General features: G+C 34.0%; 1 protein-coding gene across 3 annotated transcripts; it reads right to left on the bottom strand.

Annotated features, from left to right (window-relative positions):
- Positions 1 to 4,085: 4,085 nt before the first annotated feature.
- Positions 4,086 to 13,641, bottom strand: LOC110787429 (transcription initiation factor TFIID subunit 6). Of its 3 annotated transcripts, XM_021992052.2 has the most exons (14): positions 13,538 to 13,641; positions 13,402 to 13,439; positions 12,571 to 12,746; positions 12,360 to 12,446; positions 10,971 to 11,072; positions 10,782 to 10,890; positions 9,668 to 9,768; positions 9,447 to 9,584; positions 9,252 to 9,347; positions 6,879 to 7,003; positions 6,281 to 6,413; positions 5,258 to 5,383; positions 5,026 to 5,137; positions 4,086 to 4,835 (listed from the first exon to the last, which is right to left on the bottom strand). In XM_021992052.2, exons 3-14 carry the CDS (start codon positions 12,694 to 12,696, stop codon positions 4,477 to 4,479), a joined length of 1,614 nt encoding a protein of 537 aa, XP_021847744.1. In that variant the 5' UTR covers positions 12,697 to 12,746; positions 13,402 to 13,439; positions 13,538 to 13,641; the 3' UTR covers positions 4,086 to 4,476. The 3 variants fall into 3 exon arrangements, with proteins under 3 accessions (XP_021847744.1, XP_021847743.1, XP_021847745.1); XM_021992051.2 differs by having other exon boundaries at positions 13,402 to 13,590; XM_021992053.2 differs by lacking the exons at positions 13,402 to 13,439; positions 13,538 to 13,641 and having other exon boundaries at positions 10,971 to 11,068; positions 12,571 to 12,617.
- Between the last annotated feature and the right edge of the window lie 2,014 nt (positions 13,642 to 15,655).

Consider the following 15,655-nt stretch of genomic DNA (forward strand, 5'->3'; position numbering starts at 1 on the left):
TCTTTGACTTTTTTTGTGATTTATAGTCGTGTGCGGTCTTATTTGATTTGTCTCAATAAATATATTTTAAATATCGACTTTTTATAAAAGATATTTATCCATAAATGAAGATATTAATATTTAAAATCGTGCATTGACAAACATGTCTAAATAATTGTGATACCCAATAAAAGAACAGAAGAAGTATTAAATAAGGGTGGCCAGACATGTAACTAGTTTGACAGTTTACTATCTGCAAGATGATCTTTTACTGGTATACGGTATGGCGTAAACGTACTTTTAAAAGAAAACAAAAAATCTACAAAGATATGGTCTCATGAATTGGAGCTACCTATAAATATGCCATTGCTTTTTAGGTTGGCTTCTACAAAATGCATGAAAAGCCAATACTCAACTATTCGGACATTCTATTAGAAAGCAAACACTCTATAAATGATAATCTTAATTGTAGACACCCCCTTTAAATAATCGGATTTGTTGCCTAAACTTCCTATAAGAGTGGTGGGATGGCCAACCATAGTAATTATCTCTATTTAATTACAACAAGTTTTTTAAGGATTTATTTAATTACAACTTAATTAAAAGCATCTTAATCTTACGATCCAGTGGTTTTAGGAATAAAACTTTGTAGGATGTAATTATGTAAGGTGATCATAGCTTAAAGAAAAAGCTTATAAAATTCTCCATTTATCAACGTGTGGTCAGCTTCTATGTAGCGTTAATCATGTTTATTATGGGCACCGAATATGAAATTCTATATCTTTAAAGATTTTATTCTTGACCATTAAATCACTGTTTTTACCTAATTCATAGTCGATTTATCCTTCCTTATTTACTTGCCCATCTCTATGTACATATGGAGTAGAAAAAGAACATATAAAGAACATAATAATACAAATAGTAACTATTTTAAATAGTAACTATTTCAAATTTAATTAAAAATACTTTAACAATAATGAACCGAGATATAATTTTTTTAAATTCTTGCGTCGATTTGTAGAAGAGCACAAAATTTTTCGATTATAATCAAATAATCATGAAATTTATAGTCAAATATACTCCCTCCGCCCCAGAATACTCGACCCGGTTTGACCGGCACAGAGTTTAAGGGACTTGAATTGACTTATTTAATTTAATAGTTAGTAATTGATAGTGGGGTATTATTTTAATGTAGTTAGTGGGAGGTGGGTTAAGAGGTGGGGTTATGGGAGAGTAGGGGTTGAATTTTTGTATGGAGTAGGGGGTAGGTAGTTTAATAGGGGTGGAGTGAGAAAAAATATAATATTGTTAGAATATTTCCATTTTTAGAAACAGGTCAAGTATTAAGGGACGGCCCGATAAGGAAAACAGGTCAAGTATTCCGGGACGGAGGGAGTAGTTGATAAATCGTTATAACGTACAGTAAGCAAATGTTAGAGTTAGAGTCCGCATATTTCATATAGTTATAGTTAAAATCGCATAAAATCTCTAAAAATTACATAATATCTCTTTAGATCAAGAGTTACTGCATAAGTCATATAGTTACTATTTAAAATCGCAAAATAACTGTCACGTGACAGTTACACCTGTTGCCCAGCCAAAACTACTATGTTACCCTAGTTCACGCTAAGTTAGCATATGGACCAAGTTTATAATAGTGTTTATACTCATTTAATATGTAATTTTCGCCCTACTACTTATAATATATTAAACATATAGATCTAAAAAATACATGACAAATTGAATCAAATAAATGTTTCCTTCATCAAAACTACCGTTGTTGAATTGATCTTGCACTGTAGAACGTATCCCGTGTATAACGCTAGAACATGCAGCCTTTTCAGAGAGACGTTCTAACGATTTGTTGTAGCCGGAAGGATGATTTCCACTTGATTCATCTGAATGTACTCGAGAAATTGATATATGTTGCGATCCCGCATAAAACTTTACCAACGGATCAATTCTACATAAATCCACTATGAGTAAACGACAACCAAACAAACTCCACCATGGGGAGACTAACGAACAAGGACGAACCCCCGCCAATATGGTGAAACTTTATTGAATTTAAGAGAAAATAGATGAATTAATTGAAGACAAAGAGTCGGAAATAGTCTCATTTCCGACGAAATTAGACTATTTCCAGCCTACGACGGCCAAGAAAATAAACCCTAGAAAAGGAGAGAGAGAAAGCGACGAAAGAATATTATCCAAAAAATCCCATTGTTGCGTAATTTGGATATTGATACGAAATATGTTAATTTGACCAAAATATTGAATAAATATATTTTCCATTATTGAATGACTATTTGACTAAAATATTACCAAAATCGTCTAATACTGTCATATTCTATAATATAATCTTATTTTTTTTCCATACATAACTACTCTTAGTTTATATAAAAGTAGAGGAAAAAAAGCAGATATGTTTTATTAGGAAAGGATTTTTTGACGGAAAATTTTTGCACCACGAAGTGACATGTATTTGTCAGTTTTATTATAATGTAACTATTGATTATTGATGATGAGACAACTGAAAAGAAAGTGGAGCAAAGCCAAAGAGACAAAGGATCTCTATTATATAAAACAACGTGTGAGGCGACTTAAATATTAATAGCCAATTTTACCCTCTGGTTTTGGATCCTCTAGAGTTCTGAAATAACTCTACAAGGTAGAGTTTGAACATATCAACTATTGAATGAAAAATCAATAGTTCATATATTATCTTTCATACCCCCTATTTTTTCTCATCAATATGAGCCATTGGTTTTAAAATGTATGGTTTAGATACAACTCTACCTTGTAGAGTTTTATTAAAACTCTAGAGGATCCGGACTCATTTTACTCTTTACAAAAATTATAAAAATAAATTAAACACAAAAATATTTTATATTACAATATAAAATGGAAAATGGAATCAATTTAAAAAATATTTACTAAAATCACAAAAAATAAAATAAAAATAATAACCAAATAAGTATTATTATGTGTACGTTTCTAAATTATACGCACACATCGTATGCATAGAAAACTAGTTACAACATAATAATGACGGGCTAACGATTTGGTACAGTTGTCTTCTATGACTCACTACAAGAATTTGTATTATTAATAACAACTCAATAATGACGGGCCAGAAATCCCGTCGCAGAAGCCTTTTACGACAGAGCTAACAACAAAACAAAGACGAAAACAACCGTCGTAAATGCTTTTTACGACGAGCTAACGATGGGATTTTCCATCAATGAAGTCCCCATTTTATGACGGGTTTGCGACATTAAATCCCACCACTATTTGACTTTAGTGAAGAGATTTTCCATCATTAATGATACAATTTCTTATAGTATGTGTCTGTTTGCCTCCACTGTATACAAGTATAACTTGCATCTTTTGTCTCATTGCAATTTTTTTTTCCGGAGTCCACCTTAAAATTAATTTGAAAATGTAGTCATATCTTGGAATTTTTAACCAATGTTTTTGAACTAATTTTTCAGAAATCAGTTTCTATTGCTAAAATCCTATCAAGTCCTCATGTAAGATATATGCATTTACTAAAGACTACTTTGTAAACTATAATCGACTACTGTTAATTTCATAATTTGTATATTTTGTTAAGTCGGAGGAACATATTCTGCATGCATCCGTGAATAATACACGTCTCTTGTTTCCTATAATCAGCCCGTTTGATGAACGTGCCAAAGAATTAATTCCATTTAACATCATTACCCTATTGCTTTTGTTTCTAGCTTGATTTCATTCATTATCATTACACCATTGTTTGCATTTTTAAGTACATTTTAAAAATAAATAAAATAAAAAGCACAACATATATCCAAACTCAAATTAGAAATTTTACTTTTAAACTTTAAAAAAGTCGGTTTGATCGTACGGATTTATCAATCAGGCCCTAGTAAATAGTGAAATTTTTATAACATAAAAAAAACGGTAATACCTATATCGAGTATTGATACCTAGAATGAGAGTGATGGATAGCTTAGTTGGTTAGAGCTTCCATCCCGGTTCCAGATGACTTGGGATTCTCATCCCCGCCCTTGTGGCTCATTTTGCACCCAAAAAAAAAAGTATTGATACCTAGAATATGTTGGTACGACAAGGAAAATTACTCATATTGGTACTACTTAGCAGTGTATTGATATACAAATATCACACTAATCTCAATCAATACTAAATTAATTTAACACAAGTCACTTGAGATTTAGGGTTTCTCATATCTCTAGTGCTCTGTTAAACATCTACACCAACCATGAAACGGTATCCTTTCAAGGAGCTTAAGAGCCTCCGTGTTTTCGAGACACACTTTGGGATTGATGTCAAGGTTCAACCAGAAGAGCTTGCCACCACTTATGGGGCACTCTTTCTCGAGTTCGACCATGATCTCAAATCTCAATGAAGTGGTTGATATTATAGAGTTCAAGGCTCTCACTAAGAGGATCACATGATTATGTACAAATAGAGACTTAATATTTATAAAAAGTGTCACAAGAACAACGACAATTCAGGAGTGGGTATGAAGGGGAAGATGCTCTCACCAAACTGATCAAGCATTGATACAAGAACCTGCCCCGATTTCAAATCTTCCTTCCAAACCTGATTCAGGACACCTGACAACTTCACAAACTCTTCATCACTCTTATTTTTGTCATCTCTGCTGCCTACTTTCTCAGAAACAGTCATCTGCTTGGAGGTTGATGGTAAATCTGATGCACCACCTACTTCTTCCTCCTCGTTTAGTTTGACAGAAGGTGAGGTGTTGTTGTCCAGCAAAGGGCCATCGGTGGCTACTTTTTTGAGAGGCGGTTGCTCTTCTGTGTGGTCCAGGCTTGCCTTACGTTTACCTTGCACAGATAAAATATGACAGAGGAAAAAACTCAATGTCTCATTCATCTACGAAATCTCCAGTATATGAAAATTTTATCAAATCACTTGTTTTGACCTTAACACTCTTACTAGGCACGGGTGCAGAAGGGAATGAGGCAGAACATTAAAGTACACACAAAAAAAAAAGATAACATCCTAGCTCCTCACCTGGCGCCAATGTATTAACTCTTTCACTCTTGCCCCAAACTCCTTGACATGGTGGTGACGGCAAAGCAGGAAACATTTTGAGTATACCATAAATGCATTGACCAGCTGCATGCTGAAAGACAATACACAAGTGATCATGTGATAATTGACTTACTACACTTAATAATGAATTCTGGGAACTCTTCTGTAACAAATAAATCTTCATATTGCATTGATAAGAGAAATAACTAACCAACAACGCTCCATAAACTCTCCAAGCCTCGTGCCTCTTCATTTCATTCTTTTGACTCTCAAGCGACATTTCATGTTCAAGAAGCCGCATATATGACCCCAGATTTGGCAGAATAAGATGGCGGACCTATAAAGAAACGTAAAACGCTCAAATAGTCTATATGATGTTTAGAACAAATAATAAAATCCAGCAACACGACCTAACCAAAGTTTTTCTAACCACGAAAAACTAGGCTCGAGAGTCAAGAGAGTAACAGATGTACAAAAATATTAGCATGCAAAAACAGTTGTACATATATACTTTTCTATAAATGAAGTACAAGTATTTGTTGACATAGAATTGGCAAATACGACGTAAGACACAGGTAACAATTTCCGTCTCATTTTTACTTATAAAGATATTGTCACCATTAATATGCTAATGTACCTCGAGGAGTCCCACTGAATGTATTGATGATATCTTGATTACAAATTTCTAATTGAGATTTTTTATATTTGAATAACTCCTTCCTAAAATGAGAGAAAAGGTAACCACAACCCTTTTCCAACCCCCCCCCCCCCCCCCCCCCCCCCAAACCACCACCACAGACCACGAACCCCAACAAACAAGCAAAAAGGAGAAAAGGCAAGAAGGATAATCTTGGAGGAGCAACATATTGCAGCATTGCTGCTGACTAACATGATTTGACAATGAAAGATGAATTTTTGAGGCAGAGGCGATATCTCACCAACATACTATGCAGCCAGGACTTCCCCGTCATCAATCATCTTAATAATACTGGTTATGATGCAGATAATGGATTACAGTAGTGATGGTGACAAGACTGGCAACCACCTATTTACATCTATTCTTAAAAATGAATTTCCCCATTATTCTTCCTTCCCTCTGGATTTTGGTAGACATAGGAGAAAACCTAACATTATTTCCTAAACTACCACAGCAAAAAGGACATTCCAATTCTATATCAGATACTCTCTAAAAAATCTAATATATAAATTGCAGAAGTCCAATTTAGGAATGTACCACATTGGGTCCAAGGGCGCCTAATCCTTGAATTGCACCATAGTGTTGAGTGATGGCTCGTTTGGGGTCCAAAAATGCATTTACCAATGTTCTTGTTAAGCGTGGCTGGAGATTGCTGTATGCATGCCCAAATCTGCCAATCATTCAATATTTAAAATAGATATACATATATCATGAAATTATAATATACTCCGTAGACTAGAAAACATGAATCTCTTCTTTGAATATTGAAATACTTTAAAACATGGAGCAAATAGAGCAGTACACTTACAATTGGAGGCAATTTATACCAACTATCCGACCAAAAGAAATGAAAAATATAAAAGTGCAGTAGGCAGTTCTTGAAAAGAAGGAAATCTCATTTCATTATCCCACAACTACTTCATTAATCTTCCAATTTATTAACAATTTTCACGGTCAAATGCCAAAGGTGCAGGAAGTGTCAGATTAAAAGATGAGACACGCAGATTCAGTACTTGGGCCATCAGATCTCCGGGATTAAAAAATACTTATGTTTCACATGAGATCGACTGAACAACTCTCCGACAAAATTTTGACTAATAGAAAGCTGAACAATATGCAATTAAAATAGACTTGCCTTTTGCAAATTGAAGCAACTAGTTTGGCCGCGAAATCTCTCAGCTCCCAGTGGTTGTCAGCCAATCTGTTGCCTAGTCTTTTGGCCACTAAACAGGAAACCACGGAGGGCATCAACTGGTGTAGCTGATTCAAAAGAAAAAAAGAATATAAAGATCACTAAATAACGCTTGTCATTGGCTCAATCACTAATCAGCTAGTAACCAGAGCAGGTCAGCAAAATCTAACCCTCTATAATATATACATCTTCCTAAACGTTGCAACATATGTTGTTTTTTGGTGGCATTAGATATCCAAACTAAATAAAATATCACTAGAAAGGTTACTAAGATAACATTCTGATGTATCATTACACTTTTTTGAGAAAAACCGATTTATCATTACATTATTTTTCAGACATAATGCCAACAAAATTTTGGTATGTTGAAAGAAAATTCTTCAGCAAAACTATTTCCACTTCTGTCTATCTAATCCACAAACAAATTTACAGTAGTTGCTAATTTGGATTTGATTATTGCACGGAGATTAAGAAAAGTGTCTAAATGTGAAGTAAAGTAGGTATAGAGAAAAAAAAGTGTCGGAATAGTGAGAGAAAGGATGTGACGGATAGGACAAGTAACTTGCACTTAAAAAGTTAAAAATGTAACAAGACCAAAAGGCACTCACGAAGATAAAGTAAACAACTAACCTAAAATCAAATTAGTTTCGAAATGATATAACAGTCAACATATACGTAGTAGAATATAGTGAGGAATGTGTATGACAACAGGTAAAGCATAAGGAAATGCCTTATATATTATTTTATTATGATTTATGAGCAGGTCTCTCCGGAAACCTCTCCATTAGGCATCCCCATCCTAACAAGTGTGCATCTTACACATCATCATAATTATAGTCAATATCCTTCACACCCTTGTTTCAATTAAAAAAAGAATAGATTTATATTTCACACACATAGCCCCTTATCCTTCCAGCGAACTAGCCAATTTAGGAATATGGAGGAATAATAATGTTATACTAACTTGCTTGCAATATTTGTGTTGTACCTTGTCCCAACAAAGACAAACTCTTTCTTATACTTTAAGATATAGAAGAACTTCAGAATTATATATTTTTATACGAGTCTAAATCCTATTTAAATTAATTTAATACTACATACTCCCTCCAATCCTTAATGGTCTACTCACTTGTTTCTTGGAAAGTTTGAGAAGAGTGAGTATGTAAGAAAAATGTTGATAAAGTAAGAGAGAATGTATAAAGGTGGGTGGGTGTAAGAAAATTGTAGATAAAGTAAGAGAAAATGGGTGAGAAGGTGTAAGTACCGTTTTGGGAGGAGGGTAGGATAGTAAAATGAGTTTGTCAAAGTAGAACAAAGGAGAAGTGAGTAGAACTTTATAAAACAACCCAAAACAGAAAGGAAAGCTGAGGGGATCCAGCTTTAAGAGTAAGCTTAAGAGTAACAGGCCAGGGCGTATGTTTTAACTAACTATCACTAAAGAATATGGAATAATGCTACATTACTATCGTATATGTAAATAGAGGTCAAATCACATACTCCTCAATTCGTTTTTTACTTGCACACCAAAAATTGTTGATATGATAACAAACAAAAGAGAGGGAAAATATTAGGTAACAATAATAAATGTGAAATGTGCGTAGGGTAAGTGGGTATTCAGTGTGTGAAGTGTGAACACACCAAAAAGAATGTGAAAATATATTGTAAAAGGAAATGGTGCAAGTAATATGCAACTTCAATAAAAGGAAAATGGTGCAAGTAAAAAAAACAGAGCAAGTATGAGAAATCAATCATGGAAGGAAAAAACCAAAGAAAACAAAATAGTAAAAATTACAATTAACTTGTGATTAAATAATCAACAAAACGTTAAGTTACTATTAGTATGTTATAAAACTGTTGTCAATTTTTTTTCAAGAATATCTCCCATCAAGATCTACCAGCGTACGACTTGCTCGTTTAAAGGTAAAATTCATTTAAGGAAGATGAAAAGAATAGGTAGGATAAAAGTAAGATATCGTTTACAATGGGATTTATTAGCAACTAACTTCTTACAAAAACATCTACAGATAACAAGTAAATGATGAATTAACTGCATAGTGTAGTTATTATACGGAAATAATAAATATAATATATGAGTATAAATAGTCAAGCAAATATGAATAATGGGTATGGGGAATTGGGGACTAGTGGTGAAAATAAACAGGACATTGGCCAACCTTAAAATCAAATTGCCATCTTAACCCCTTTGACATCTAGTTACTCAGCTCAGTAAGAGAGAGGTATAGAAAACTAATTTCCAAAACATTGTAAAGTTACTAAATTACAGAATTGTGTAGTTGAGCAGGAAAATGAACTCACGTAAGGTTCTATTTGTATGTGAGGATTTTTCAGCAGACTACGCACAAGGCGCATCAAAGCAAACAGCAGACTAAAATCCCCCAGACCACGAGCAACCTGGCATAATTGCAACAGTCAATGTCAGCTGGCACTAATACAATGTAACATTTCCAACACAACCTTTTTCTGCAGAACCTGGAAAGTTTCGAGTGATACCTCGTCAGCTATGAAACACGTAAAATAAGGAACTAAGGGATGAAGCCCAGCGTCAGTTGCTAAACTGACCAATGCTTCTTTGAAAAGAACTGTTTCAGAACCCCTGATAGTAAGTTCTGTGATCTTGTCAAAGTATAGCTATACAACAGATGGTTTGAATAAATTAGTAATTGGCATTCAAGATGAAATACATGCGAAAAGGAAACAATTCATAAGGCTACCTGAAGTTCTCTAGATAGTACATGCTGAACTGGTACTTTGATGTCAATAGGAAGACCATCATCCTTACTTTCGGACCTCTTTCCATCAGGAACAGTGATAGCTATGCATAATAAAGAGAAATAAACAATCAAAAGTTGAGCATCTATGAGCAATAAATTCTACAACAAAACATGAGAGGCAACAAGAACATGACATACACAAGCAAGCACATACAAACTATAACTTGAACAAGAGTAGTTTATTTTAAAAAAGGTTGTCATTGGAACTTTATGTATGCAAGTATAATTGTATAAACAAAAACGGTGAAATTTTGCATTCGTATTTAGCATGGAGGACTTAATACTAAAAATCAGTTCCCATTAATGAGTTCAAGATATTGATCACCAAACTAAAATTTAAATGATAGCCAAGTAGGACTATGAAGCAGGCTACACGGACAAAACACTACAGAAAGTACACCAGATTCGCATTTTCTCATGTTTGAACAAGGAGTTCCTAGTTCTTACCATCCAAAGCAAGTTTACTGCTTTATGACATTCATTTTAGGAAGTTGATTATAGTGGCAAATCCAATCAGGGCAGAACTGAAGATATGTCGCACATACATTAAGATAATATGTCCTCATTCTATATCATCTTGATATAAGAACTATCATTGACTCCCTAGTGCAGAACTCTAGTAAGATTTTGCTGATGGATCAGAGTACCTCCTGCTTTGATACAAGAAGCAAATAAAGCAAATCTGACATTAAAAACAAGAAGCGGGATCAAAGTAGATTATTTTGTTTTGGGAATAACTTTAGTTGTTTTGGTTACTTTATGCTCTATTGTGTTCACCTTATTTTCACTTATTTCAGGAAAAATAAGTTCAGATAACATAAGTTCAAGAAAAATAAGGGTTGACCAAGTACAATTTATAACTAAAATAACTTTTGAGTTCTAACAAGTTCAGAAAAATAAGAGAAAATCAGGTGAATAGAACGCACCCTTAGAGTTTTTACGTATTAAATAATCACAATATTTTGGTGTAACCCTGGTATTTAAGCTCCAAGACTAACACAATGCTATTAACATTTAGCAAAAATTTACAAATCAAACAAAAGGAGACTCCTACCTTGCACTGGAGCATTTTCTGGAATTGCAGGTTGCACCCCTTCTATTGCTAGCCAATGGCACATGATTGATGTATCCAACGGAGCTTTTGGTAAAGGAGCTTCAATTATCTGCATGTTGATAGGAGCTCAGATATGTTGCAAAGACAAATATACCCAGAAAGAAAGTTTAGGACGTTAGGTTATCTTACATCTTTGAAGTCCACATCCTTGTCCTCAATGTAGAACAAATCCATGTGTCCTACAGCTCTTTTAAACCGTAAAGGATTGCCTGAAGCAAAGCCATAAACTGGCTGGGACAAATAAAGACAGTAGACTCATTAAAAGAGACAGTTTGAAGGCAACCCCACAATAGTTCTCCCCCCCCCCCCCCCCACACACACACACACACAAAAGACAGCTTCTCTTTAATTGATTAATGTACTAATATATAAAAGTGCAAACAATTAAAAAGCTACCACTACCAGCATGTACACTCTCAGAGGTGAGGTCATTATTTCACATAATTTTATTGGGGATACCTCGGTACCTATAGTATTCCATGAGTAACTAGTTCCAGTATCTCAACAAAGTGACAGTAAACAAAATCATATCGATTTAATTATTTAAAATTATAGATCTTGACATACTTCACTTTTATCAAACTACTTAAGAGCTTTGGTTTAAAAAGCCAAAATGGAACCAGAGCCTTCAGAAATTGAGCCTTTAACGATCCAAAAAGCCTCATAAGCTTGCCATTGGTGAAACTTTCAAATCTCACAATACTATATTGCACACAGATGGGATTTTCAAGTGAAACATAATTAATTGAAGTCCGTGTAGCAATGAAAACATAATGAGAACATCAAATGATGTATCTAGTTCAAGTAATGAAGACAAAAATCAACAATTCCCTCCCACGCCCTCCCGCACCCAGGGGAAAAAAAGTTTAATACAGTAGAAACCAATGTGTGACTCTCTGCAGTTTTATAAAGTCTCCAGAAAACCATTAAGAGCATGTTCATTGGGGCTCTTGAAGTGACTCTCCAAGTAGCTCTCCAACGAGAACTATCTCTTGGCCAACATTGAGGCTCTTGAGTAGCTCTTCATGGAGAGCTACTTCAAGGAAGCTCTTGGCTGGAGTCACTTTGTTTGTGAAAGGCAATTAATTATGAGGTTGAATAAAAAAAAAGATAGGAGAGCTCTTTTGAAGAAGTCACCAATGTTGAGTGTTTTTTGGAAATGGTTCGAGAGAGTATCTTGTAGAGAGATGGTGGTAGAGAAAGAGTGGAGAGCTAGTTGGGGATGCTCTAACGTCAATCACCATACTTGTAAAGCATAAATGTTCCATCCCAATGAGAATGTACATCTGATACCCAAAATATCACATCAGAAAAATCCAATTTACATCTCATGTAGCTTCTTCATTGTCATGATGTCATCTTGATTTTAAATCAAAGCAATCATGAACATGTATCAAACTCCAACAGATGTACTTCAATAGGTGCAATAAGTCATATGGGAATGGAAATTAACTAATGAAATTGGATCAAACTACATACAAACTGCAAGCCCCTTTATCCAAACATCTGGAAACACACCTCAACGTTTCTTATGCTTAGTGCAGTATCTACATCATCTGTTGTCAAAATAGTTCTCCTTGAATGACGCATACATTTAATAGCTTCCTGTCCATGACAGAAGCAAAAGAAGAAGCTCGTCTAAGTAATAAAACAATAGAAATATAAAGAAAACAATGGAATTAAAAACAAAAAAAAGGGACCAAAAGTCCAATTAAAAAAAACTGGTTACCTGCATAAGCTCGCGCATTCGATATTCAACATCAGGAGAGAGAGTAAGTGCAGCATCTACAGAGAGGTTATTAATCCCAACACTTTGGGCTATGACTTCAATTGTTTCCTTGGGGACGATGCTCATTTTTCCCCTTTTTTGCGTCTTATAACGAATTCAACTCTAAACATTCAACTCTGCATCAAGAGTAATAATAATATTACAATGAATGAAAGAACATAACAATGTATACTAAATGCAGTGGTTCCCTTTTCCCAGCATCCCAAAGTATAAAATCTCAGTTTCATGGTACCATACCCCGACAACGGAAACCATCAATTTCTACACTTGTTCGGATAATTCTATAAAACTCATAGTTATCATTACACAAATAAACAACCTAGATATCAATACAGTGAACAAAATTTAAGCAATTTCAACTAAAAACAATCACATTGGTTTCAATTCCGCACTACTAGAGGCTAATTAGCTGATTTAGAGTAGAACTATAGAGTGGGTATTGACTAATTATACACAAAAAAAACAGCAAAACAATTTGAAGCCAATGTGATTGTTTTTAGTCAAGATTTAGCACATTACTGTTAATAAAACAATAAGCTTAGGAAAACAAAATTATTAAGACAAAAGCTAGGAAAATCTAGGTTTTCCAGAAAACTAATCCAGATTCAACTTGATCATATGTTGTTACAATTACACATAAACCAACCAAATAAAACCCAATAATTTATATAACCCTATGAAATTAACAACTACACAAATAAATAATGACAAAAACATCAAATAAAAAGGATTGAAAATGGAAGATTAGAAAGTGATTAGTGAAGGAAGTACCATTCGCAGGGGGAGCCATTGATGCTGGAAATGAAACCCTAGATCAACAATAAAAAAAACCGTGTTTAGTAAGAATGCGAAAAGTTGATCGTAAAACGTCGCAGATTTTGGAGGAGAAAGGAAGAGAGAGCAGAACCTGATAAGAGAGAAGAGGAATCCGGCGGGGAAAGGCAAGTGATCAGCTTTTTTTATTTGAGTGTTGTTACACGGTAGACCTGATTAAATGCCAGGCCGGGCCAGGATCCGGGCCGAAAATTTATGCCAAGTCCCGCTTCTTCGGGCCTGAAATACCGGAGTTTCGGGTCATTTTTGGGTGGAAATAAATTTATAACAAAAAAAATTAGTTTTATGTGCCTAAACCCCACGTAAAATTTTAAAATTTTGGGTTGGGTCGGGCCCAAAAACGGGCCGAAAAATTGTGTCCAAACCAGTAAAAAATCGGGCCGGACTCATCTTGATCAGGTCTATTACACGGTCGTCTCCTCTTTCTTTTGGGCTGGCCAAACAAATTCGGTCTAGTGGCACTGACTTGGTTGTTTCAATCTGACAAAATCGATATCCGTTTTTTTACATTTGGGTCGCTATTTCTCATTTTATTGGATTGGATTTGAATCTCCTTTCTAAATTTTCGGTTTTCATACTTTAGATTTATTAAAAGTAAAACCATAAAATCTTACTAGTATTGACTTTGTGCTATGCACGGCTTTTGTTATGTTTAGAGGTGAGTTTAATTTTTCATATCATCAAAAAAGAGTAAATATATTTCATTTGTGTTAACTAGGAAAACAATTAAGATAGAAATATAAACTACTATGTTACTTGAAATTAATAGGAAAAAATAAAAGATAAAGAAGCATAAAATTTATTGGAGGTGGAGGGCATTAATTATTTTTGATGGTGACGAGACATTAAATTGGAGAAGGAATGAGCATGAAATTTAAATTTAAATAAAATAAATAGGAAGATGCTTTCAAGGAGGGACACGTGACACTCTACATTTGTTGCAAACTTGTCTGCTACGAATTATTAAATATTAACTAGTTTGTGGTCCGGGCGTTGCTCCGAGTTTTACTTTTAGTGGGATTTACTTATTTTAAATATGTGCATATGTGGTGCTATTATCTGATTTCCATGCAAGATCAGTGGCCTATCAACAAACTTCCTTCCCATATCCGAAAATCAAAACAAAGTCGAGTTCTCTTCTTCATGATTAGTTGATTATTATACTCTTGTCAATGTTTCCCTCTTCCACACTCATAATTACACTCCATTACCCTAAGTTTTTTTTTATTTTTCAAGCTTAAGTTGAGAAGAGAAGTATTGTACATTTATAAGTTATGTAATTAATTCCCTTTTGTTTTTTTATCCCTTTAATTCATTATAAAAAGGTTGTATTTATTATTTAAATAGAAAAATATAACATCATTGTGGCTAGCTAAGATGGTAAGAATGGTAACTTTTAATTCAAGAGGTCTAGTGTTCAATCCTTGCTACATGTTTTTGTTGTCAACTACATGTCATGATACTTAGTAGTGGTGATGTGCCATAATAAGGAGGGATCTACGTGGCACATATACGTTCTTATAAACGCCTTTTAATATATTAGTATAGATAGATTAGTAAGATAAAGGGGCATATAATTTGTTAGAGGTGAAGGGCATGAATTATTTTTGTTGGTGAAAAACATGAAATTGGAGATGAAGGAACATGAAACTTAAATAAAATAAAATAATATAGGAAGATGCTTTCTAGAAGGGACACGTGGTATTCTACGTTTGTTGCAAACTTGTCTGCAATTAAATATTAACTAGTTTTCGGGCCCGGGCGACGCCCCAGGTTACTACATTATTTTATTTTTATTTTTTACGGCGGCTACATACATTAATAATATTCACATTTACCTATATTTTTTTATACAATGATGAACATGAACACATGTAATAGCCTAGTGGTAAACACTTTATTGTTTAAATTTAATATGTATATGAAGATTACATGGAGCGATCGACCGATAAACAGAGCGCCACGTATCATGTATACTTTCTTATAAACGCCTTTTAATATACAGATAAAAGATTAATATAGGTTTGAGAAATTGTTCAATCTCAAGCCGCTATCCAATTTAATTTGTGGACTATGGACAAAGATGCACCCCAAAGAACATATGTACAGATACAAAAGAACAGGCGATACACTCTTTTATTTTATTTTATTAAAATTGTAAATCTATTACTATATACTAAAAGAGACACCG

Source organism: Spinacia oleracea, chromosome 1 (genome assembly GCF_020520425.1).
Source record: "Spinacia oleracea cultivar Varoflay chromosome 1, BTI_SOV_V1, whole genome shotgun sequence".
Classification (NCBI taxonomy): Eukaryota; Viridiplantae; Streptophyta; class Magnoliopsida; order Caryophyllales; family Amaranthaceae; genus Spinacia; species Spinacia oleracea.

What these genes read in the sequence shown, in the direction of transcription:
- LOC110787429 (XM_021992052.2), bottom strand. Translation starts at nt 12,696, where the DNA reads ATGAGCATCGTCCCCAAGGAAACAATTGAAGTCATAGCCCAAAGTGTT. An exon ending in CGTGTTTCATAGCTGACGAG is followed by an intron (nt 9,348 to 9,446) that starts GTATCACTCGAA and finishes CAATTATGCCAG; the next exon opens with GTTGCTCGTGGTCTGGGGGA. An exon ending in ACATACAAATAGAACCTTAC is followed by an intron (nt 7,004 to 9,251) that starts GTGAGTTCATTT and finishes CTTTTGAATCAG; the next exon opens with CTACACCAGTTGATGCCCTC.